The following is a 24,707-nucleotide window of genomic DNA, read 5'->3' as shown; positions in this document are numbered from 1 at the left end:
CTGTGAGCTGCATTCAAGTTTGGGAGTTTGGACAAGATAAGGGGAATGCTGCCTTTAGGTTTGGCATGGAAAGAGGGCATTTGCATTTCTTTCACCTATAGTAAAAATTGCATTCATGGTATGGAGAGGGTTCTTTTTACAGATGGGTAAAAGGGCAGGGGCTCAAGCCCCCTTTGATGTCTAGATGTGTGCACGTCCCTGCAGAACATACAGTCAGAGATTGAATGTGAACCAAGGAGCAAAGTGTGGACACATTCTTATTTCACTTACATTTATTGGAATTGGATGCAGTCTACAAAAACAATCGATCGGGCATATAAATATATTTATAGCTCGTCCTGAGATGTGAGTTATTTGTGCAGAAAAGATGTTTCCACAGTGTGTTGGTCTTTTGCATTAAGGCACAGCCACACATTTAATACCATCAGTGTCCTGCAAACACCCCTGTATTTATTTACCACGTCTTAAAATGCATTACTTTGATTGTCCTCCAAGTATGAAATGTGCCAGGGGGTCATTTAAAGGGTCTTCCAAAAGAAAAAAATCACTTGAAACATTTAACAGTTTAATTCCTTAAAAGTAGTTTGTGGCATGACACTTACGATCTATTACAGACTGCTGATTGATCTGAACCATCAAATTTGTCCTTGTTCCCAGCAGTATACCGTATACACATTATATCAACAAGACATGGCACACAGAGTAAACAAACAAACCCATTTTATATAAAATTGCTCTCCGCTCATTGATCAAGTGCTACAGTACATGTAAATACAAAATGCACATTATATTAAAGTGACAGCCAGGATTTATTTTCCCTTCCATGTAGATCAAGCCTTCTGCTCAACCAGTCATCCCTTTGTATTTAGTCTCAATCCTCCATCTGTTCTGTTAACTCGAGTGTCTGTTCAGACATCACGCCTCCGCCCAGTCGCTCAAACTCGCTTTCATCCATTCGTTAGTCTGTCTTTTCATGGCTGCGGTGAGGTAGAGGAGCTGAAGCTGCATGGCCTTGTGTGGACTCAGAGACTGGACAGGGAAGAGAACCAGAAAACATATATACTATCTGTTAAATGTTCAATGCAAATGTACTCACTCACACTATATAGCCCAGTGCTAAAATCACATGAAATAACAGAATGATCTGACTTGAGTCAAACCATGAAGAGTCAAGTAACAAATACATTTTAGTATCATTTTTAGGGCTGTCACAATTATTATATAATCGTCTAATCGCGATTATTTGACATAGTCGCAATTATTTTTCATAATCGTTTCCATGTTGAAACATTTTCATATTTTTTTTTAAGTCAAAAGTTGAGGATGCGACGCGTTGTGAGCTTATAGATTGGCCATTTCCACTATCAATGTTCTTTTTTAAGTATACGGTTGTCAAATGTGTCAGTAATTTCTTTGTATATTTAGGTTATGTGTCATATCTACCATGTGCAACTTCGAAGCCTACAAGCCAAACAGAAATGTAATTGTCAACGACAAAAGCACAATTAAATCGTTAATCGCAATTATTTGAGCGACAATTTATCGTCATGTAAAATGTCATAGTCGTGACAGCCCTAATCATTTTACCCTGCCCCCCCCTCCCCTACCCCAGCCATGAAAATGACAGGAACTCACATGATTAAGGCTGGCCATCTTTCTCATCATCAGGCTGTGTTCAGTGAGGTTATAAACGTTGACGTCCTGGCCAGGGTCATCTTCTAACATGTACAACTCTCCAGCATGAACGTCAGATACATTCACCTGAACGGGCAGACAAAAATATATTTTACTGAGCCAAACAGACGGATACAAAACAAACATTCCCGTTTACCTAGACAGACTAATGGATAAATACATTTTCGGCTCGTGCCTATAATGACAACAGGTTGAAAGTGGTTAAAGAGGTGGTGACATAGTTTTGTACTTTTTCTGTTTTTCATGTGTCTAGGAGGTTGACAGTACTTCATTAGACCCCCTGGTGTGGTTTTTATGAGCAATTATGTATTCTCTTGGTATTTGTTTGTTTTCTCTTGGAGGCTGCCACCTTGTGTTCAAAAGTGTCAGTTAAAAAACACAGATACGATTACAGTACATAACAGAATCAACTCCTCCCCCAATTACCATTCACCCAACACGGGTGTGGCTAACTTCAGCTGGGTCACCACCCACCATGACATCCATGCATACTTAATGAACTGGGGGTGTGGCCACATAAAAACCCAATTTTAACTCTTTCTGTATACTTTTTTGGAAAAAATCTTCCTCCTAGTATAATCATAATACCTGATAATCATGTTTTAGAGGGGGGGAAAAAATCATGGCACCACCTTCAAGTCCTTCAGTGCGTTTTATAAACGGTTTTCTTTTACAAGAGCTTGTGACAACCAACTTTCCTAAAACAACCCACAGCAATATCCGGTCTCTTGAGTACTATATGGTTGGATGTTCAACCTATATGGTTGGGATGTGAACCTGCTAGCTTAAGATGAAGTGCTGCTATTGCCTTCTTCCTGAGCCTAAATAATTCTTATTATCCCAGGGTTTGGTCCTTGGCATGCGAGGATCCAGAGCCGCCAAGAATTACGTTGGATACAGCTGGCCGAACTGTTGCTTTTTTTTAATAAAGTTGCCAAAACGTACTTTTCTGTGCAGGTAACTGAACCATTCGTTTGGTAAAATCTCTACCTGGTATGTTTGAGGGTTGAAGCCCAGCCACAGTGTGTATCTGTAGTCCCATGACCGTAGAGAATAACCCATTATCTTTATGTCCTTCAGGTCAGGGAGGTCAGAGTTCCACTGGAAGGGAAAACAAAGGAAGTAGTCAACATGTTTGGCAGGGAAATATGCAGCGACTTCCATCCCGTGTGAGCGAGCTTGTAGATCTGCTATTTTTCAATGGCTAAAGTATAAAATAATTAAGGCCCTCCACCTTGGGCCCTAGTAACTCAGTCACCCCTCCTTGTGACGCCCCTGTACCTGAGGAGTATCGGCAGGTCTCGGGTACTGACTGAAAGATAGCTCCTCCTCATCCTTTCCCCTCTCCCTACGTCTGAAGGTGTAGGCCAGGTTGTCTCCCTCAGTACACAGCTCCACCTGGAAGGACCAAGCGTATGACAGAAGGCATCACAGACTTTAAATGAAAGTTAACACACAAGTCTTTCCACTCTAAACATGGAAAAACACTGGAATAAATGCCTGAGTAAATGCTACCTTGAAGGAATCATCATCACAAGGCTCTGGGGCTCTCAGGCCAGCCATGTAGGACACAGTAGGGAATATGTCAACCAGCTCCACAACATTCCTTATTACTTTGTCAGCTAGAGAGACAGAAAGAGACAACGATTATGGTAGTGAAATGTTTTTGCTTTGAATGAATTTATTTTTATTTTATACATGTTTTCATGTTTTAACGTGTCAAGAAAGATCACAGGATTACACTTAAGTTGACTATTCTTTTGTCTCATTAAATAGTTCAATTATTATTATATATTGTACTCAGCCCTGTATGGCTCAATCTATACTATAATTTTGCGAATGTCTGAGTGAGTGAGTGTCTGTCACAGCGTTTCTCCTCAGTGGCTGGAGCAATTGATCTGAAATCGCATCACCATAAGCATATGAACACACCTGACATAACTGTGAAGCCCGTTTGTCACTTTCACAAATCGTATGCTGTATATTAGCATTTTTATGGTGTATCTATATCTATTTAGCCTACAGTACCTTTTGTGACCACACATGTTAAGGGAGGGGCGCTGTTGTTCAGGCCATGCACAATCACACACAAACCCACACACACACACACACACACACGGGGGGGTGGGGGGGGGGGGGGGGTGTGTGTGTGTGCAGGCAGGCGGGCGGGCGGGCGGGGGGGGGGGGGGGGTTCTGGCCCTGTTACAGATGTTGTCCAAAAATCATGCAGATCGGTACACAGTATCTCTGTAGCCGTTAAATGGAACGGGTATTTCTTACATTGATGCTCCTACATATTAGCATGCAAGCACCAGTTAAAGTTACTTTCCATCCCTCATATACTGTGTGCACAGTGCACATCCCATAACCCACACACTGCACGTCATTTCGGAGCTCATATCTTTGAACGGGTAAGGGCTAGTAACATTAGATTTATTAATTTGCACCCAGTCACTGGTGGGAGGGTCTTACTCTCAAATGTTTGTGCTGACTGGGCGAACACGTCCATAAAAGGAAAGGTAGACCGTTCTCCTGGCCAACCGGGAAAGGCAGTCACTTCAGGAACATAGAACATGAGAGGCACGCGAGTTGCCACATCAAAGTTTGAGTATTTGGCCCATTCACCATGCTCTCCTAATGACCAACCTGGAATACAGAGAAATGGAGACAGGAACAAGAGTTAATGACAAAATATTTAGGCCACCTTGTTGCTTTGAGTTATGATCTCTCCCCTTGTGATCAGGATCCCATCTCGCAGACAGCATAGTTTCCTTCCATCTATAATTAGCATTATTTACTTCCTGACTGTAAACAATGCAGTTTAGAAACCTGAACCTCCAGTCAAGGATCCCTGAAGTTGATATTATTGTGGATGAAATGCAACATTGGTATTAATTGGATTAAAATCCATGATGTTAGACATCTCTACGATTTATTATCAATTGAATAGATTGAGCCACCACAATGTCTTAAAGCAGATTTTCTCATCCCTTACAATTTTCTGGGGCACCCTTTGGTAGCTGATCATACTGGAACCATACCGCCATCCACTGGGGAAGGAGAGGATTACAGGTAAAGTAGTATGGGTATTGGGTACCCTTGTATGTTTTTTTCCCCCTCCCTTTTTTGGATACCTCCCTTTAGATGTTTCTTATTTAAAAATAATTTATCTAGAAAACAGTTTTCCAAACGGCAGGTCGGGAACACATTTTAATGGGTCACGAGTAAATATCCCTTCATGTTTTAGTTTCCTACATTTTTTTTTTTTCAATTATAATTTTACAGATGGTTTCAAAATTATGTCATGAACTAGAGGTTCGCGTCCCTTCGGGCCGCTCACATCTAGAGTCCACGCCCGCTTCTTTACTAAAAAACTTTTTTTTTTTTTTTTAAAGTTTTTTGAAAAAAAAAAAAAAAAAGTAAAAAAAAAAATATATATATATATATATATATAAAAAAAAAAAAAAAAAAAAAAATTAACTATTGTGGCGGAACTATTGTGGCGCAGCGCACGTTTCCGGTCGGACATATTTGACCGCCGGACGCACTTCCGGTTAAGAACTCTGTGTGCCACGTGATCAGTCCTAGCCAAGTGGTGTATACGGATGTTACTGCGATTGAGGTGAAAGAGAAAAGTGGAAAGTTGTGAGCTAACTATTAGCTATTTTTGTGTGTGTGTCTGTGTCTGTGTCTGTGTCTGTGTGTGTGTGTTCTGGCTACGCCCCCCTCGGTTGAAATTGGATCCGCCGGTCCCATAGCTGGGAATACGAGCCAATGGACGGCAGTCACCATGGCAACAGGGGGCCAATGATAGAGTTATGGGCGGTATTATTCCCTACGTTCTACCTACCGTTGAGTTGAAGTTGAATTGAAGTGGATGCAAAGTGGGCGTGAATGGGCTTGGAAGTGGGATGCGGCTTTTGCTCAATTGTAAATATAAGATAAATAAAAACAAATTGAAGGAATAACATAAATTAGAAAACGAGCTTGTAGATCTGCCATTTTCACTAATTTGGGTCCCAGGCAAAGATCTTTTTGGGTCTTGAGCTAAAAAGTTTGGGAACCACTGATAATAGAAGACTTAAGACAAGACAAGACAAGACAAGACAAGACAAGACAATTGTTTCTGTGTCAGTGGTGCTCAAACCTTTTCATGTGAAGGACACCAAAATGACATGTATTTGGCCACGGACCCCCATCTCAAAATATTAATCTAAAAAATACATATATTCAAAGATTTGCACACATTTTCACGGCTCTTCAAAAATAGCAGATGTACAAGCTGTGAGCTTCTAAGTGGAAGGCCCCTCCTCCACCTTGGGCCCTAGTAACTCAGTCCCACTTTCCCCCCTTGTGACACCCCTGTTCATGGTGCATACTCACCATGATCTGAAGAGAAGACCACCATAGTATTGTTCATGGTGCATACTCACCATGATCTGAAGAGAAGACCACCATAGTATTGTTCATGGTGCATACTCACCATGATCTGAAGAGAAGACCACCATAGTATTTCTAGCCAAGCCGGTATCATCCAGAGCACTGAGCAGTCGTCCAACCTGAGTGTCCATATAGGACACTGCAGCAAAGTAGTGCTGACGGATACGCAGCTATGGGACAATGACACAGACAGACCTTACAGTGTCAAAATCTAATGTAGAGTTATACACAGAACCCACAAAAAAAAATATGTTAAGAGCATAACGTTTTGTCCAAACCCGGAGAACAGCTGCATTCATTCAAGGGTTATTTCACTTAAAAAATGTTTTACTTTGGGTCATTATCTGGGACAAAAAATCTGGTTCCTTTCCGTTATAGAGGTATCAAAAAAGTGCAAAGATGCAAGGAAGGCTCTGTTCAGTTCGAAGTAGAAATTAGTTTATTCATACATGGCAGTTTATTCAACATCATCTACTCAGGCTTTTGTGAACACCCGGGACAGTTTTTTAAGTTGCTTGATTCAGTATTTCGATATTCATTTTATCAGACACGACCCCCTCCTATACAAACCCATTTTAACCATGATTGAAAACACCCATCCTTGGTTCTGGTGACTCATACTGCCCTCCTAATACATTAAGGAGGCAGTGAGTTTTTTTCAATGGCTTTTTTGTCATTGAATTTTTTGATACAGACAGAGAGAGACAGGGAGAGAGAGCGCGAGCACGCCCTGCGTAGAGTGGTGATGGCATACATACAGTGAAGGCAACCTGATGATGATGATGATGGCAGAACCACATAGTAGAAAATACTAGGAGACTGGCATGTTCATAAGGTACCTGGAAGTCCTTAGGGATTGGTCCATAAGGAAAGCTGATGTTGAGAGCGGCGACATCCTCTCTTAACCTCAGGTCCATCCAGGGGTTGTAGGCCACAGGGGGAAGCAGCTTGGGAACCTCTGCGTCAGGGGCCAGGGTCATTTTATCTATGGGATACAGACTCAGGTACTCCTGGAAGATATTAACACAATGATAATGTCATCAGTATGTTGCCTGAGGAAAAAAAAATCATTCACTCGCTCGCTATGCTGCTCAAGGATACGTGCACTGTAGAATGTTTTCTTGCATGCATGTTGATGCTGAATGAATCAATCAATGCACCTTAAATGTCAATTATGACAACTTTGCCCATTTCATTCATTTCTATTGTCCAACATTTGTAAACCCGCCTGTATGAAGGTTTTAGGGCTGTCACGATTATGACATGTTACATGGCGATTATTTGTCACTCAAATAATTGCGATTAACGATTTCATTGTGTTTCCGTCGTTGACAATTACATTCCTGTTTGGCTTGTAGGCCTTGAAGTTCCACATGACAGATATGACACATAACCTAAATATACAAAGAAATTACTGACATATTTGACAACTTTATACTTGAAAAACATCATTGATAGTGGAAATAGCCGATCTACAAGCTCGAGCTTGTAGATCTGCTATTTCCACTATTTTTGAAAATATGAACATTTTTCAACATGTAAACGATTATGACGATTATGACAAAATAATTAGACGATTATGTAATAATTGTGACAGCCCTAGAAGGTTTGTGGAGTCAGATGTGGTTGAGATTGTCACAAATTAGCTTGTTAGATCAGTCGCCCATTTAGTAATATTTTGAGTTTAAAACATGTAAAAATTAATGTCACACAAAGTTGATTTGTAGGAGAGTTGTGCTGGTGAAAGCTACCCAAACCATCTTACAGACATTTAAGCGTAGCAATGTTTCCTCTATTAACTCCAATTAACGATATTGCCTGCATGCCATTCTCTTGCTCACTCACAATTGTGCATTCTATTGAGTGAATGGTATTCTCCCTGTACAAATGTGCATTGTTTGTCGCCATTACTGAGCAATACAGTTTACAGTTTAGGCATTTAGCAGACGCTTTTAATCCAAAGCGATTTACAACTAGAAGCAGTGCTCTTCCGAGCACAGGTCTCCACCAGGCCACACAAATCGGCCTGTTATAGCGCCACCATGAGGCTGATTTAAAAAATGTGGGGCAGAGGTTCTGAATTAGCATCCAGGGAGTGTGTGTGCTCAGTTTGGCAGCGATCGGGCCAACGGTGCCGGAGATTAGCTGGTAACAACCAGGCCACACAAATCGGCCTGTTATAGCGCCACCATGAGGCTGATTTGAAAAATGTGGGGCAGAGGTTCTAGATTGGCATCCAGGGAGTGTGTGTGCTCAGTTTGGCAGCGATCGGGCCAACGGTGACTGAGATTAGCTGTTCACAAACTGCGAGGACGCACGGACGCACGCACGGACGGACGCACGGACGGACGGACGGACGGAGGGGAAAACATACTCTCCCTCAGCCTTCGGCTGGTGGAGACAATAAGCAAATAAACATCACAATAATAAACAAGATTAAGTGTCAGTACATCAACAGCAATATAACAAATGTGAAAAAATGTGTTGGTCATTCAATAGTCTTGGCTGCTGAAACCTTGGTAGGCTTGTGTATATCTTATGGAGTTGGCAAACAGCATATTAAACTTCTTCACAGCATTGTAACAACCACATTTTTTCCCCCCAATCCAAGAGATTAAGCAGTCCACTATTACCTTGGCTCTTCAGCCACTGTCAGATTGTCATTTCAGCTCTAGTGGCAGTGACACACATCAGACATTATATTAATAAAGACACCATAAAAAAGGCTAGAACAAACAAATGTTAAATTAAAAACTACAACTATGACTAACATTTTTAAAGCGCCGTTTTCCCTAGTAACCGTCTATCAACTCATTCCTCAAAACGAGCCAATTATTGACTTTTCAACTGTCTGTCTAGAATGATTCCGCGGCTGTAAGGTGGGTGAATGTGAAGTCCTGGCACTGCCTGGCGCGTTTCGGGACACTTGTGGGTTGGCGTAGGCCTAAGCTAAGAGACAAGCTTCAATAGTTTCGTGTGGGCATGCAGTGATCACGCGGCGACCTGTCAGATCTTCACATTCTCCTCGCAGCAGAGCAATGGGATCTGCCCTGAATGTATCTTTCTGCTATTACGATTTCCTGTTAATTAACTGATACACATCTGTGCTTGGGGCAGGCGGGGGCAAAATGTTTGAATTGGTCGCTGGGGGAAGGAGGCATGCGCATGTTGAGAAAGCATGGGGTAAGACAGTGGTTCTCAACCTTTTCAGGCCGCAACCCCCAAAATCATATTTTAACTGGGGGACCCCCCCCCCCCCCCCCCCCCCCCCAACCTGACGAGCACTAAGAGTTGAGGCATTACATTTTGTGTAACATGGTTCTATTGTGAAAATAGCCGATCTACATGCAACGCCCGGCTATCTTCACAATTTCTGCCTCTAATATTTGACAGTTTGGCCAAGGTTTAATTTGTAATTTTAGAGGTATTAAAAAAAGTCCTTAAATTGTCACTTTAGAAATGTTTAGATACCCTAGTCTATACACTTAAACTTTACGTTGGTTTGTTTACTGTTGAGTGAGAAAACAATGTTGCACATCAAGTTAATCATCTTGGGACCCCACAAAATAATTTGGAGACCCCCCTGGGGGTCAAGACCCACAGGTTGAGAACCACTGGGAACCAATGGGTCTTATCCAGTCAGATTGCGATCAAATTAGTAGGTTTCAATAAAGGCAGAAATTTGATTTCTGTTCAAATCTGATCAAAGTGGTCTGATTATCGGAGTGAGTTAGTGACCCAATGGCTTGCTCACTCACATCACATGCTTACAGTATGTAACATCATCTGACTGAAGCGTGATCATATTTGTTATGGTGCCTATGGTTGTCCAACCGAGTTGAGGTCACATGATCATCTACAGGCCAATGTGGAACTACTGCTGTTACAATCTGATGATCCTTCTTTTAAATGCCAAGTCTGACAGCAAAAGTTAATAACTGTGATACTGGCTGGACGGTTTAATAACATCAATTCGAATTAGACTGGCAACAGTGATTCAGCTTGAATGGTCTTAAAAACAGTGATTCTGAATGGACTAATTACTGCAGTAACAGACTATGGATGGCTGGTTGATGATTGTAAATGGAGGCTTTGTAAGAGTGACACTGATCGGACCACTATGTGATAGAGATTATCGTTGGACAAATTTGTAACAGTGATTCTGATTGACAACAGATTCTAGACAATTCATAATAATGGAGATATCAATTAGAGGCTTTTTAACCAACTTGATGGCTAGCAATGGTGTTTCTGAACAGCTCAGTAACAGTGTTTCTACATAAACAATATTCTGTATATAAGGGGTCTTCAACAGGGGGGTCCGGGACCCCTAGGGAGTCCGCAGAGTTACTCCAAATCTTCCAATACTTTTTATATTAACAACTTGAACCCTCGTGTCAATATTCTGAGAACTGTAGCCAAAAATAGACTATCTACAAGCTCACAACGCCTCTTGTGAGCTTGTAGATCGGCTATTTTCGGAAAAGGGGTTTGTTGTAGAGGGGAAAAAGAGCAGACTAAGTAGAGTGAAAGGTCAAGTTTATTAGGTAATGATGACGGCTCAAGTGGTTAAGTATCTGAAAACACAAATTGACGTGAATCCAAAATACACTGACGATTGTGCTGTCAAACAATGAAACCATATGGAATCTATGAAAAGGTTGTGGGGGTCCCTGCTTCATCTCTCTCTCTCAACTAAAGGGTCCTTGGCCTGAAAACGTTGAAGACCCCTGCTGTATACTGTATGTACCTCGGGGATCCTGAAAGGGACATGTGGTTTGTGAAATCCCACAGCCAGGAAGAACGGTTCATCCCCATTGACCCTGGTTTTCAGCAGCCTTACTGCCTCTTCTGCACTCTCCATGTCAGGCAGGGTTCCTCCAGGCTGCTCCGTTACATTCACTGCACATAGCAGGTTTGAATGAAGCTTACCATCTGGTCCCTTACACACCTAAACAAGGAAAACACAAAGTAAATAAATACAAAGTAACTATACAAGAAAATACATTTGTTCCTGTAGGCTGCTCTTTACGCAGACAGCACAAAGACGGTTTATATGGTTTACTTGGCAGACAACCAGCAAATGATTATATACTGTGGTTTTCAATATCAAACTATAGTTTCCGGGCACTTGCTTCAATTAGGCCAAACATAACAGTATTTTATAACACAGTTGGTAAATTATGCATTTAATATAGTGCCTTTATCCATGGCACTTTACATAGATAATCACACATACACACACCAACGGCGGAGGAAACCATACTGTACAAGGCACCAACCTGCTCATCGGGAGCAATTAGGGGTTCAGCGTCTTGCTCAGACACTTCGACACCAACCCGAGGGGAGCCCGGGATCGCGGCCGCTCTACCTCCTGAGCAACTGCTGCCCCAGTTAAAATCCTTATCCCATAAACATACCTTTTGTTTTTCATGTACGAACGAGGGGGGGTGATAGGGAGGGATGGACCAGCTGTAGGGGTAGTCGTCAGTGTGGTTGGAGGCAATGCCTACAAGGAAAAATAAGCCTCACTTGTTATTATTACTAACCAAAACCTGGTCTGTTGTACCGAAACATTTTATTATTCAGTAAACCTTTTTTTGTTGTAAGTAAAGACAGTGTGCAGGACTTATCCCTTACACTTGTCCCTGTAAGCAGGTGTGCAAAGTCTGCAAACCACCCCTTTCTATAGACCCTACTGTACAGAGGAGTTCAGAGATCGACTCTTACCTGGATGAAAGACCTTGCCCACAGACATGGTAGTGTATCCTGTGGATTTAAAGTACTGTGGCATGGTGGTGTAGTTGCCAGCATGTACTCTCCAGTAGGAGTTAAAGTCGTAAAGTCTGGTGGTGTCTGGCCTCCGACTGGTTAGCATAGAGGTGCGACTGGGGCCACATACAGCTTGCTGACAGCGAGACCAGGAGAATGAGACGGACAGAAAAAGACAAAATCACTGATACTGTACAAACAAACCTTATAGTGAAGCACAATTCAACTACACACACACACACACACACACACACACACACACACACACACACACACACACACACACACACACACACACACACACACACACACACACACACACACACACACACACACACACACACACACACACACACACACACACACACACACACACACACACACACTATATTGGCCACTTGACAATAACTCTACAAATGACCCTGTCTGTAAAGCATTGCAACTGATAAAGCAAGCAACTCAACTGACTTGGGCATAAGCATTTAAGAAGACTTGGCTTTTGGAAGCCAGCTGATCAATGTTTGGCGATTTCACCACCGTGTCCCCATAGCAACCCAGGGAGGTCCTCAGGTCATCTGCCATGATGAAAAGGACATTTCTCCTCTCTGGAAAAAACACAATAATATCCAGGTTTAAAAAGCTCTACCGCAGTCACTTTGAGTGAGACTTAAGCTCAAGTGTAATTTCTGGATGTGGTTATGTGGTAGAAGATTTTCTTTGCATGTCACAGTAATCTTCACTGAGTTTATGTGGACATGAGGGATGTGGACATCAGAGATGACCATATATGGGCATAAAAGGGATTTGTTCCCACTGGCATCACAGGGATCTCTCTAACAGGGCATCATTAATATCGATGACATCAGGGAACTCCATATATGAAACCAAATGGACCTGTAAAGTCCACCTGGTTCCATTTTACACTCTCAAGAGTTAAATTATTGTTAAACATCTGCATTACTTATAATTTAGACTACACAATAGCAAGAGTGCAGAATATTTTTTATTTTGATTGTTTGCCTGTTATCTCTCAATGCAACGTGGACAAAATCTAACCCAATGATAAAAGTATGCAATGTTTTGGCTCTGAGAAGTGGTCAAATGCAGAATAAATAATGGGCCTTGATGTGTAAAGGTTGAAAACCACTGATTTATTATATTTCATTTCAATAATATAAAATACTTGTTTGTTTAGGTGATGGCTTTCAGACTCCCTACAAACACAACCATACGGTATATTAGTTGGCCATATGAAATAATAATGTGAACATATGAGGCAAACACTAAAGTCAGGTCAAAGGTTTTCCAAGTTCTAACCCAGTGTTTCTGGGTTACAAGTGGATTGCAGGGACTGTGGGTTCCTTTAGTGGGGTCTACACTGCACAAGTCAGTAACTCTGACAGGGTACAAATGGAACCAAATGAACCCGTCAGGGTTCATTTGGTTCCATTTGTACACTGACAGAGTTAAGGGGAGACCTTTAAGTTTGAGAAATACAGTTGTAACCTAATAAACCAACTTTTACCTCTTGCCAGGACAGCCATACAGTGCAGGACCAGTAGGCAAAGACATTTCTGGATGGACACAAACATCCCGTTGTACCGCAGCAGATTGAAGACTTAACGTGATTTATGTTACCGTGATTTAATCTCGTACTTTAATGGACATTTTCTACGCCGAGCAGCGCGTGCGTGTCTGCTGACAGGTGCCAAAACAACAACTAATCTAATCAGCCGAGTTTGCTCTTTAAATCACTTCCTGACTGTGCGCGTCTCCCGCTGCCTGCGTTCTCATTGGTCCACTCGGAGGTCGCTCCGCCCAGGAGCGCTAATCACATTAGTGGAATGACATGCCAATCATTATTCTGAGTTCAGCATTGGTGGAAAAAGTACAGTATTTATATTTTTAATAATAATAGTTTTGTTAAAAAAATAAAATGCGATATAAAAATATCAATACTGCAATGTAAAAGTACTCTTTTACAAGTTACAGTCTGGAATTCAACATTTCCTTGAGTAAAAGTACAAAAGTATTGCTATCAAAATGTACTTAAAGTACCAAAAAGCAGAAAGTAGTCATTATGCAGAATGTCCCATTCATTTGTATTTTTAAATAGCAGATCTACAAGCTCACAATGCGACTCATTGTGAGTTTGTAGATCAACTATTTTCAAATGGCAGAGCCTACATGTTACAGGGCTGAAGTGGTTATTTATTGGATATTTATGTATGTTTTGTCATGATAATCAAAAGTTTTCAGTAAATATAGTGGAGTAAAAAGTAGGCCTACAATATTTGGTAGAAGTAAAAAATATTGGATACAATTACAAACACCTAAAAAATTGTACAGTATAGTTCTTTGTATTTAGTTACTTTACAGTACACCACACTGCTTATGTATTAAAAAGTAGATACCGGTAGTTTACTTTTTGCTGTATATTTTATAAGGATCTTTCAGTGTAATTCTCTTGCCTTTCTCTAGCATTTCTCCACCATCCGAGCTTTAACCAAAACACAGGACGTGACGTCTGCTGGCCGAGCCCCCTTATTTCAAACAAATATGGCGGACAAAGCGACCGAAATTGCGATTGAAAACAAAGAAACTAGTAATGAATCCTCTTCAAAGAAGCTGAAACGTGATTTGGACGTGGAAGACCACGGAGATGGAGAGGAATGTGGGGGAAACGTCCTGTCTGGTTTCAAAACCACCCGAGTGTTGAGAGAGTCTGCACGGGAGAAGACCATATTTGTCCACGGAAAGGTGATTTATTTAACTTCATAACCGTCCATAAGTCAAGTCAGTTTTTCTTAAATGCATTTTGTTACTTTGCATTCAGTGGTGGAAAAAGTACTTAAATGTTGGACTTGAGTAAAAGTATCAATTCTGCAATGTAAGTCTACTCCGTTACAAGTAAAGGTCCGGAATTCAAAATGTACTTGAGTAAAAGTACAAAAGTATTGTCATCAAAATGTACTCAAAGTAAAAGTACTCCAAGTTTTCTAATGTATAAAAATCTTTTGAAAATAGCAGATCTATCTACAACAAGCTCACAATGATCGGCTATTTTGTATGTTTTGTAATTGTAATCAAAATCTGCAAAGTAAATAAGTGTAGTGGAGAGAGTAAAAGTACAATATTTTGATCCGAGATGTAGTGGAGTAGAACTGTAAAAGTATTGGAAATTGTAGTAAAGCAAAGTACAGGTAAGTAAAGTACCAATACTTCTTGCAGCCAGTAAAAAAATATTACACTCTGGAGGTGCTCAAAACAGTGCAAAAGAGAAGCATAATCTTGTATTCATCGGAATGACCCAATGGTTTTAATCTTAATATTAAAATGGTTGTTGATAGATTGATAGGTCTAGTTGGTACTGTATGAAATCCATAAATAACAGCAGCCTTACGAAACCAGCCCAGTTAAGAAACAAGTAGCCTCGGAAACCCAGGCTTATTGAGAAACAAGAGATGTTGGAAAGATGGAGTGGTCAGTGATATTTCTTGACTGAAACGCAGGGGCGTCACAAGGGGTAGGAAAGTGGGACTGAGTTACTGGGGCCCAAGGTGGAGGGGCCCAAATAACTTTATCTATTGAAACTAGACCAGGTCACCTGGTTCTGCCAGACCCGCAATGAAAATCAGAATGCAAGGAAGGGGGGGGGGGGGGTGGATCAATCTTAGTCTGGCCTCTCTCCTTTGACCAGCAAGAGCTTGTAGATCGGCTGTTTTCACTAGTATGGCACTGAACTAACACATGAACACACAGGATTGTATAGGCTGAGCAGCTGGAAATGTTTCTGAGCTTGTAGATGGGCTGAGGAATTTATAGTGTCAGCAGCTCGTCAGCCAACTCAACTCAGCTGGTCCTGTACAGGTGACGGCACTCAAGGCAATCAGCCGAGCAAGGGAAGGGAGGGGCAGATGAGCAGTCAGAGGCAAACACAGGCACACTGAGGAAAAGAGGGACCGACCGACAGACCGACAAAGCCTTTTGTAGGCCGACCCCCTGGGTCTGGCAAAAAATAGCAGATATACAAGCTCACAGCGCAGCACCGAGTGCCGCGCTGCGAGCTTGTAGATCTGCTATTTTTGAAAAGTTGTGAAAATGTGTGAAAGTCTTTGAATATATGTATTTTTTAAGCGAACATTTCTAACTTAAATTCTGCTTCTGGGGGTCCCTGGAACTAAATATTTTGAGATCGGGGTCCGTGGGCCAAATACATATCATCTTGGGGGTCCTTGACATAGGTTTCTTGCACACATTTTCACGATTTTTCAAAAATAGCAGATATACAAGCTCGCAGCGCGGCACTCGGGGCCGCGCTGTGAGCTTGTATATCTGCTATTTTTCAATAGTTAACATTCGTGGGGGGCCCCGCAGTGAATCCTTGTACCCAGGGCCCAGAATTTGGTGTGCCGCCCCTGCTGAAACGACACATTTTATCAGTATGGCTTTTATCCTTGTCCCCAGCTGGCAGACCAGGAGGCTGTAGTGATCCTGGAGAAGACTCCCATCACAGAGGACAGCTTGGCTGAGTTGTTCAGTGGTTCCACCACCAAACTGGACCTGAGAAATGATATCTACAGTACTTACCAGCTCCAGCTCCCTGCCCATCTCAACAGTATGTATGAGAAATGATATCTACAGTACTTACCAGCTCCAGCCCCCTGCCCATCTCAACAGTATGTATGAGAAATGATATCTACAGTACTTACCAGCTCCAGCCCCCTGCCCATCTCAACAGTATGTATGGTCACCTGTACAAGTTGTTCTGTAGTTTTCTTGTTTGAACAATGGCAATCCTGTTAAATTAAAGTAGTAGGCAGACTGGTTGCATTTTGGGGGCCGATACAAATATCACACATACAAACACTTGAGGAAATCTGTAAAGGAGACAAAATATTTGTTATATATATACTACTAGCCCTTACCTGTTCAAAGATATGAGCTCCAAAATGATGTGCAGTGTGTGGGTTATGGGATGTGCACTGTGCATACAGTATATGAGGGATGGAAAGTAACTTTAACTGGTGCTTGCTTGATAATATGTAGGAGCATCAATGTAAGAAATACCCGTTTCGTGTAATGGCTTACCCCCCCCCCCCCCCGCCCGCCCGCCCGCCTGCACACACACACACACACATTGCTCCAGCCACCGAGGAGAAACGCTGTTTCATACAGACAGACACTCACTCAGACAGACATTCGCAAAATTATAGTATAGATATATACTTAAACAAAAATATACTTAAACAAAAAAATCTGCGGGGTGCCTGCTGGCCTACTGGTCCGGTCGCACACCATTTAGGCATTGCCACATAGGCATGGATACCTGGCGTCGTCGCTGGTTCGATTCCCAATCCGGACGACCTTTGCCGCATGTCACTACCCACCCATCTCTCCCCCCATTTCCAATAAAGGCATAAAAGCCCCAAAACAAATATAAAAAAAAGAAGAAAAGAAATATGCAAGTGAACAACTTCTTAATTATTCATGTCTGCCCTAACTCATATATATATATATATATATATATATATATATATATATATATATATATACCGTATATATATGTCACCGGATGTTAGAGAAACAGGACGGCCGAGAAACGGAGCACTCGCGGTGCCGCACGGGGCGGAACAAGCGGTCGCCCACAACAACGTCCTCCAGGCGGAGCCCATCGATTGTCCACGACATTGCAAGCGGCGCGAAGGCCAGCGGACCTTGGTCCTGCTCTTCGCCCCCGAGCGCCGCAGGCGCGAGTGGCCGTGAAGAGCGGGCCAGGGCCGCGCGGCCGGCGGAGCGCCGCGCGAGTTACGAAGCCGTGGTGAATGCAATCGTTATATTTATGCCCAGGCCGTAAGGCCTGGGCAAGCCCAAGATAAACGCTCATAGTAAGCTAATGGCTAAGCTAATGGCTAAACACCGCCCAGCTAGGCTAGTAAATAAAGAAAGGGAGTCGCAAACGAGTGACGTCAGCGCCTGCACTAGTGAATGGCTGGCTGTCTATGGGCTGTCGTCGCCATCTGGTGGTGATTAGTGTGGTGGTGAACGAAACAAGCGCTCTTACAATGAACGTCCTGAGTTACCCAAACATGCTGTAACATATATATATATATATATATATATATATATGTATACTGTAATTACAAATGTACTGAGATTCTATATTTGCCAATTCATTGTGATGAGCATGGCTAGGAATTAAACCCACCCAGCCACAAAACGCAATGCTGTTATATATTCCACATAGTTTCTGTCTTGGTCTTTCAAATCTTCCAGCCACTGCCTCAATCGATCTCATGTATTCTAAATCCCCTCATAGTCTGTAGTAGGATACAGTGAAATGAGTGAATAATGTAGTGGCCGAGGCCAGTTGTTAACACACCTGGGTTCCTTTTGTGTTGCAGAGATCAAGACAACAGTGGTGTGTCCAGCCACAGAAAAACATGTGAAGAAGTACCAGAGTCAGGAGGTTTTTCTGGTGAAGGAGACCGAAGAGGACTACAAGTACATCACTCTGCCATACATACACCAGCAGAGCTTTAGCCTTCAGGTCAGTGTTGTTGACATGAGTTGTTAGACTGTGGTCACACCAAAGTACCTATGAGAGCGGATTTCCCCATTCCACCAATGTATTTCAATGGGAATGGAACGGTTTATGGTGCGTTTATGCTGGAGCAGATAAATTCTCCACGTAAATGATGAGGTTTTCCCCCTCCGTCCAATCGGGAGAGTCGAAGGCGGATACAGGGAGAGTCCTGGAAGTGAGTGACAGGACTTTGGGACAGAATGCGCTCTCTGCACTTTTAGGGTGAGTTGGGAAATGTGCACTCAACGCACTGGTGTGCCATGTTGTCGTTCGTTTATTCGGTGCACTTGGCGCGTTGTCGTTCGGAAATCCAGTGCGCGGTGCACCGGTGTGCTGAGTGCACGCACTGACTGACCCTACTCAGAAGTTGGGGTTTGGCGGTGTGGTGCGTCGGTGCGGTGTTTTGATTGGTTGGTTTTCATGGCGGTGTCTCGCACTTCTCAGCTGTGAGCAATGGTGTAGGAAATGATAACAAAATGCACTATTTGCTGCTTTATTGGTCCTTTGGGCTTTATTGTTACACATGCATCAACGTGTAAACTAACAGCAGGTAGGCCAATGTTATGAATTACATTACCTATCAATAGCAACGTTACGTTAGCAACTGCTGCTTTTAAGAAGGTTTTCCGACTGAAAAAGCACACAGTTGCCTCTTCTGGTCGTTCGTAAATAAGCCACACTGAACTCAACGTCACCGCCCACTGCACTCACACACCCGGTGCGCATTTCCGAATGCACCCTATGTCAGCCGCGCACAAAAAGAGTTGTTATCAGCTGCCAACCATACTTTGGTGTGACCGCAGCCTTAAAGGGGGATTCCGCTTTTAACGTCTGCTCTGACTTTTGTGCGAACCCCAGACAGTTTTTGAAGTTGCTTAATTCAATATTTAGATATTTCAAGTTTATCTGACTGAATAGGCTTATGTAGGAGGAATCGGATGCATGTGTGATAAAATGATTTAAAAGTGCTAAAGCCATGGAAACCATAGGCTGTTTTTGTAGTTTGTTTTCCAATTCAAGTTTAAAACTATAGCAGATTTAGATGTGGCAGCCGAGTAAGCAACACAGCTGCCACACAAGCAACAATGTCAAAGCATGGACAACACACCAAAAATCAAACACACCTATTATTAATTATTTCAGTTGCTGCTGTGTTGCTTGTACATCACGGTGTACTGTAAGGTCAGTTTTATGCAGTCTACCGTATATTCATCCTGCTGTAGTTTGACCTTATGAACTGTGGAAAACAAACTACAAAATGAACCTAAGGTTTCATCCCTGTTTTAATAGGTAATTATTATTTGGAACGTTGTGTCATAGTTCTTTGCATCACTGTGTCCACCAGTGGGTGTTCAACATTCTGGAGAAGAAGGCAGAGGCCGATCGGATTGTTTTTGATGATCCAAACCTGCTGCATGGCTTTGTGCTCCTACCAGACTTCAAATGGGACCAAAAACAGGTTGGTAGGATAAGATGGATAGAACTACACAGTCACTTAAGCCCGATATATTTCATCGTACAACAAACTGCAACAATTGCCAATGAGTTGTGAGCTTGTATTTTTTGCAGCTGATATTACAAAGGTCACTGTAATAAAATTACAGCAACCTATGTCAATGAATGAAAAGTGGCTGAGAGAGGGAGTGCATAATAGGGATGCCAGGTTGAGAGTAGAAAACATTGACATTAGGTACAGACAAGAAGTAAAAAAAATAGTGGAAATGGCTGATCTACAAGCTCACATCGCGACACGTTGTGAGCTTGTAGATCAGCTATTTCCACTATCAATGTTCTTTTTTTAAGTTCAATTTGTCAAATATGGCAGTCATTTCTTTGTATATTTAGGTTATGTGTCATATCTACCATGTGCAACTTCAAAGCCTAAAAGCCAAACAGAAATGTAATTGTCAACGACAAAAACACAATTAAATCATTAATCGCAATTATTTGAGTGGCAATTGAATTAATCGTCATGTAAAATGTCACAATCGTGACAGCCCTACAAACAAGGTATTCTTGGTCTCAGTTTTTAATTTTAGCCATCACCCGCGACATCCAGTACACTGTAGAGCAGTGCTTTTCAACCTTTGTCATATTAAGTCCATTATTTATTCAGCATTTGAGCCGCATACAAGACGCTAGAGTGTTCTAGCCTCTCTGACCCAAAACTTGAAATATTTTGTTGTTGTTGCATTGTTGAATAGATGTTGGTACCATGGGAGAGATAACAGGCAAAACATGGATCAAAATAACAAGCCATAAATCTCCATAGACTTCCATGTAATTTATAGTGCACAGATCATGCACGCCCATGCACAGATCATGCACCATGTTTGTGCAGGCTGTTCACAGCTTTCAAACAAAAAAATCAGATTGGAAATCCGTTCAGGCATTCTTGAGAAAATAGCCATTATGTTTTACATGTTATGTAAGCAAAGATGGCTGCCCTGTATGAAAGATGGGGTTGTATGGGGGGTTTCAATCGCGATTGAAATCATGTTTACTAGATTTAATGGGGTAAAAAAAAGAAGAAAAAAATAATAAATATATATATATATATATATTTTTTTTCCTAAGTAAAAGTCGATTTAAGTCGTTTGGCAGGGAAGTCCATATAATAGTGAGATAGTTGATCTGAAAGTCGTTTGGTACTGTATGATTAATGTAGACAAACATTTTACTCTTGAAAGTGTACAACTGAAACCCCTGCAAGGGTCCATTTGGTTTCATTTTACCCTCTCAAGAGTCCTATAAGATCTATAAGGGTCCATTTGGTTACCAACTCTCCATCATTTAGCTGGGGACCACCTGGAACCCCGTCAAGGACCACTGGTTGAGAACCACTGCTGTAGAACTGAACACTGACATAGCTCCTTTGTCCTCCTCTCCAGAATGATGACCTGTACCTGATTGCAATAGCTCGTCTGAGAGGGATCAAGAGCCTCCGAGACCTGACCCCAAAGCATGTTCCCCTTCTCAAGAACATCCTTGAGAAGGGAGAGGTGAGACATTTAATTACTTTTAAAAATGAGGGAGGGCGGGCCCACTTCCTCACTGGGACAAATAGTAATGGGAGAGGGGAGTGGTGGGGGTCGATCTTGGGCTTCATGTGTATTGGAGGAGACAATGTTGCTGTACAAGTTTCAATTTGATAGTGACCCTGTTCCAATTTTGTCTGTTCATTTCATCATCAGTTCCAATTTTCATTTGTTTATCCTGGCTGTATATTGTTTGAGTTCTCTCTCTTGATTGGATAAAATTGGTATCCTGATCTGAAAATCTATATTTTGTACGGATGGGTATTGGCAAGAACGTATCATGATACTTGGTCACGATAAGATTGTATCACAATATATTGTGATGCGATATATTGCAATTTATTACCCGGCTTGTTTGAATGCTTGATTCTGATTGGTCAATCGCTGAAATCAGAGGTCTGATATTGCCCGATAACAGACCGCTCCGCTCTGACCGCTGCCTAATCAAAGACTCAGAGCACCTGCTGCAGTCAAGCTGCACTGCGTGAATCTTGTGCTGTATCCAACATGTCGGCCATGTAAATAAACACACAGCGACATTTAGAACTAAACGTTGCTCTCAAGAAAGATTTTAAAAATATTTTAAGCGAGAAATAGACGACGCAGTATCAGAAAATGGATTCTATCTAATCAGCACTTCGTTTTGTTTTTAGTTTTGAGTCAAATTATTAATTTTATTTAGTAGCCGGGTAATAAGCGGGATAATGAATGGCTCCTTGGTGAATGACGATAGATAACATCCCTTCGGCTTGATAAGTTATCAAGCCGTCGGTCTGTTATCTATCGTCATTCACCGCGGAGCCATTCATTATCCTTTGCATATATTGAGATGAATCACTGGAAGGTGAACTACCTAGTACAGCAACATCTAAAGGAGCTTAGTATCAGGACCAGACTTCTACCATTGGTTTCTATGCATGGCATGGGAACAGTTTTGTTTATTTTGTTCTCCAAAAGTATTGCGATACTAGAGCCTGGAGAGACGGATACCCTTTTTACTGAATAAAGACTATGACAATGATTGCTATCACAATATAGATGGGTTTAGCTGTCTGAATGTTTTTTCCTTCTATATAAAAGTAACTTACTTTCCTTAATGGTCATCTAATGATTTGTGATTTCATTGTAAACTCCATCATCGCACGACAGTGTCACTTGTCAACAAGCACAACTTTCGTATCCCAGTTAATTTATGCAGATTATAATTATGTATACATTATGCAATACATATGATTCATATGGTCGGTGACGCGTTATTATGATTCACACCACAGCTCCAGGCGGAGCCGCTCGTTTCGTGTCACCAGCGTCGGCAGGTAGGGTTAGGTTTAGGCATAGTTTTACTGAGGTTAAGGTTAGGTTTAGGCATAGTTTTACTGAGGTTAGGGTTAGAGTTAGGCAATAGGCATAGTTTTTCTGAGGTTAGCTTTAGGTGGTCATCCCACCCGGCACCTCCGCACGGTGCAAAAGAAGCGCTCCGTAGCTCCGGTTCAGCCAATCAAAAGCTTCCGTGGGCGGGGTTTGCCTGGAGCTGTGGTGTGAATCATAATAACACGTCGGGCGACATAACCGTTTTCACGTGTGTTCATTACTTGGTTCCATCCTAGGAGACCATACTGCAGCGTTACGGATTGCCAGCATGGAAGCTGAGGGTGTACATCCACTACCAGCCTTCATACTACCACCTCCATGTCCATTTCACCGCGCTGGAATATGACGCCCCTGGTTGTGACGTGACCCGGGCTCACCTCGTGCAGAATGTCATCCAGAACCTGCAGTTGGACCCACAGTATTACAAAACCCAGACGCTGTGCTTCACCTGCCGAGAGGATGACGGCCTGCTAAGCAAGTTCAAAGAGGCCTGTAGGTTGTAGTGTACATAGGATAAGAATGTGCATCATACTGTTTGTATTTGTTAGGGTAGGATTTGGTGTTTCACCTTTTGCGTTTTTTACTTGAACTTTGTTCAACAAGGTTGAATTATACGGTAGGTCTGTATTGCGTTGCGTGGCATCGCTCTGTAACGCTGTTTCTTTTTAAATAATAGAGCTAAACTCATTTTTGACAATGTTAAAGTTAAACTTTAACATAGATCCTACATACCAGATGGTACCCTACTTGACTATCCTGAAGTGTATGATTTTCTCTTGGCCCACTTCTTCAAGTGCAGGGTCCTTAATCACATAGTGACATCTCTTGTGTCTTCCAAACTCGTAGTGATCCTCCTCACAATCATGCACTCAATAGCCTCCCTTCATGGGCAGGAGCCGACGCCACGGCTGGACTTCAGGCTCCTCGAAAGAGAAGGCCAGAGTCTGAGACACGTGAACAACGAAAGCGGTCCCCTTTTCTTTTTAATGCAAATATTTGATTTTGAACAAATGACATTACTACATAAAATTAACAGTTGACTAAACTGTGAATGGCCAGACAAGTAATCGTCCGATCGTGATCACTCACCGATCAATCGGCACATCTCTATGCGTGGAGGAGGTTTATGTTCCTCCAACCAGCATCTGGCTTCAGCCTCTTGAGGGCATCAAACTTTCTGAAAACATCCTCAATCTGGAAATAAAACATCTCCCAGAAACCCTACAAGTCAGTGCAGGTGGTGAGCTTCTACTCATGTCCAAACTCACAGTCAAGTCCAAGAAGAAACTGTCCCAAAACGCGAGCAACGTGAGCAACCTGGCCTGGCCCACCGCTTGTGCGCATACAATCCCTCATTTCTACAGGGATGGAGTCATCGTCCATTTTGACCTTTGAAAAAAAAAAATATATATATATAAGAAAAATAAATCTAGTCCAAGAAACTGTCCCAAAACGCTCCTTCATGAGCAACCTGGCCTGGCCCACCGCTTGTGCGCATACGATTTCTACAGGGATGGAGTCATCATCCATTTTGACCTTTGGAAAAAGAAAAAAAAAAATCTACAGTTGACTAAACTGTGAATGGCCAGACAAGTAGTGGCCTGCAGATATTCCACCTTCACTGCAGTGGAAATCAGACTTGAAGTAATAACCCCCATTTCATTATTACACCGCTAGAGGGCGCTGTTGTATTGAACACGAGAATGTTGAAAAGGGTAGACAATTTTGGGAATGCTGGCAAATGAGAATCTAAAAAGGGTGAACATTGAAAAAACATTAGATGAATTCTGCCTGTGTATCAGTTA

The 24,707-nt window shown here is 42.1% G+C and overlaps 2 protein-coding genes across 2 annotated transcripts; one reads left to right on the top strand and one right to left on the bottom strand.

Annotated features, from left to right (window-relative positions):
* Nucleotides 1-552: 552 nt before the first annotated feature.
* On the bottom strand, nucleotides 553-13,652 carry ids (iduronate 2-sulfatase). The gene is made up of 13 exons (XM_080745737.1): nucleotides 13,433-13,652; nucleotides 12,376-12,512; nucleotides 11,866-12,043; nucleotides 11,556-11,644; nucleotides 10,886-11,086; nucleotides 6,975-7,145; nucleotides 6,179-6,305; nucleotides 4,168-4,341; nucleotides 3,211-3,317; nucleotides 2,977-3,093; nucleotides 2,686-2,796; nucleotides 1,636-1,761; nucleotides 553-1,029 (listed from the first exon to the last, which is right to left on the bottom strand). The coding sequence occupies exons 1-13, from the start codon at nucleotides 13,497-13,499 to the stop codon at nucleotides 916-918; spliced, it is 1,719 nt and encodes a 572-aa protein (XP_080601863.1). The 5' UTR covers nucleotides 13,500-13,652; the 3' UTR covers nucleotides 553-915.
* Nucleotides 13,653-14,466: 814 nt separating this feature from the next.
* LOC308302548 (m7GpppX diphosphatase-like) lies at nucleotides 14,467-23,414 on the top strand (the record flags this gene model as incomplete). The annotated part of the gene is made up of 6 exons (XM_080746804.1): nucleotides 14,467-14,667; nucleotides 16,375-16,525; nucleotides 18,312-18,457; nucleotides 19,839-19,952; nucleotides 21,385-21,495; nucleotides 23,139-23,414. 6 exons carry the CDS (start codon nucleotides 14,467-14,469, stop codon nucleotides 23,403-23,405), a joined length of 990 nt encoding a protein of 329 aa, XP_080602930.1. The 3' UTR covers nucleotides 23,406-23,414.
* Nucleotides 23,415-24,707: the final 1,293 nt, after the last annotated feature.

This window comes from Nannobrachium achirus (genome assembly GCF_963921795.1).
Source record: "Nannobrachium achirus genome assembly, chromosome: 17".
Classification (NCBI taxonomy): Eukaryota; Metazoa; Chordata; class Actinopteri; order Myctophiformes; family Myctophidae; genus Nannobrachium; species Nannobrachium achirus.
The sequence above is the reverse complement of the archived record's forward strand: the minus strand, read 5'-3'. Positions and strand labels throughout refer to the sequence as shown.

Coding starts and splice junctions, on each gene's coding strand:
- ids (XM_080745737.1), bottom strand. CDS start 13,499: ATGTTTGTGTCCATCCAGAAATGTCTTTGCCTACTGGTCCTGCACTGT. Junction 12,513..13,432: donor TATGGCTGTCCTGGCAAGAG/GTAAAAGTTGGT, acceptor TGTTTTTTCCAG/AGAGGAGAAATGTCCTTTTC. Junction 11,087..11,555: donor TCGTACATGAAAAACAAAAG/GTATGTTTATGG, acceptor TTCCTTGTTTAG/GTGTGTAAGGGACCAGATGG.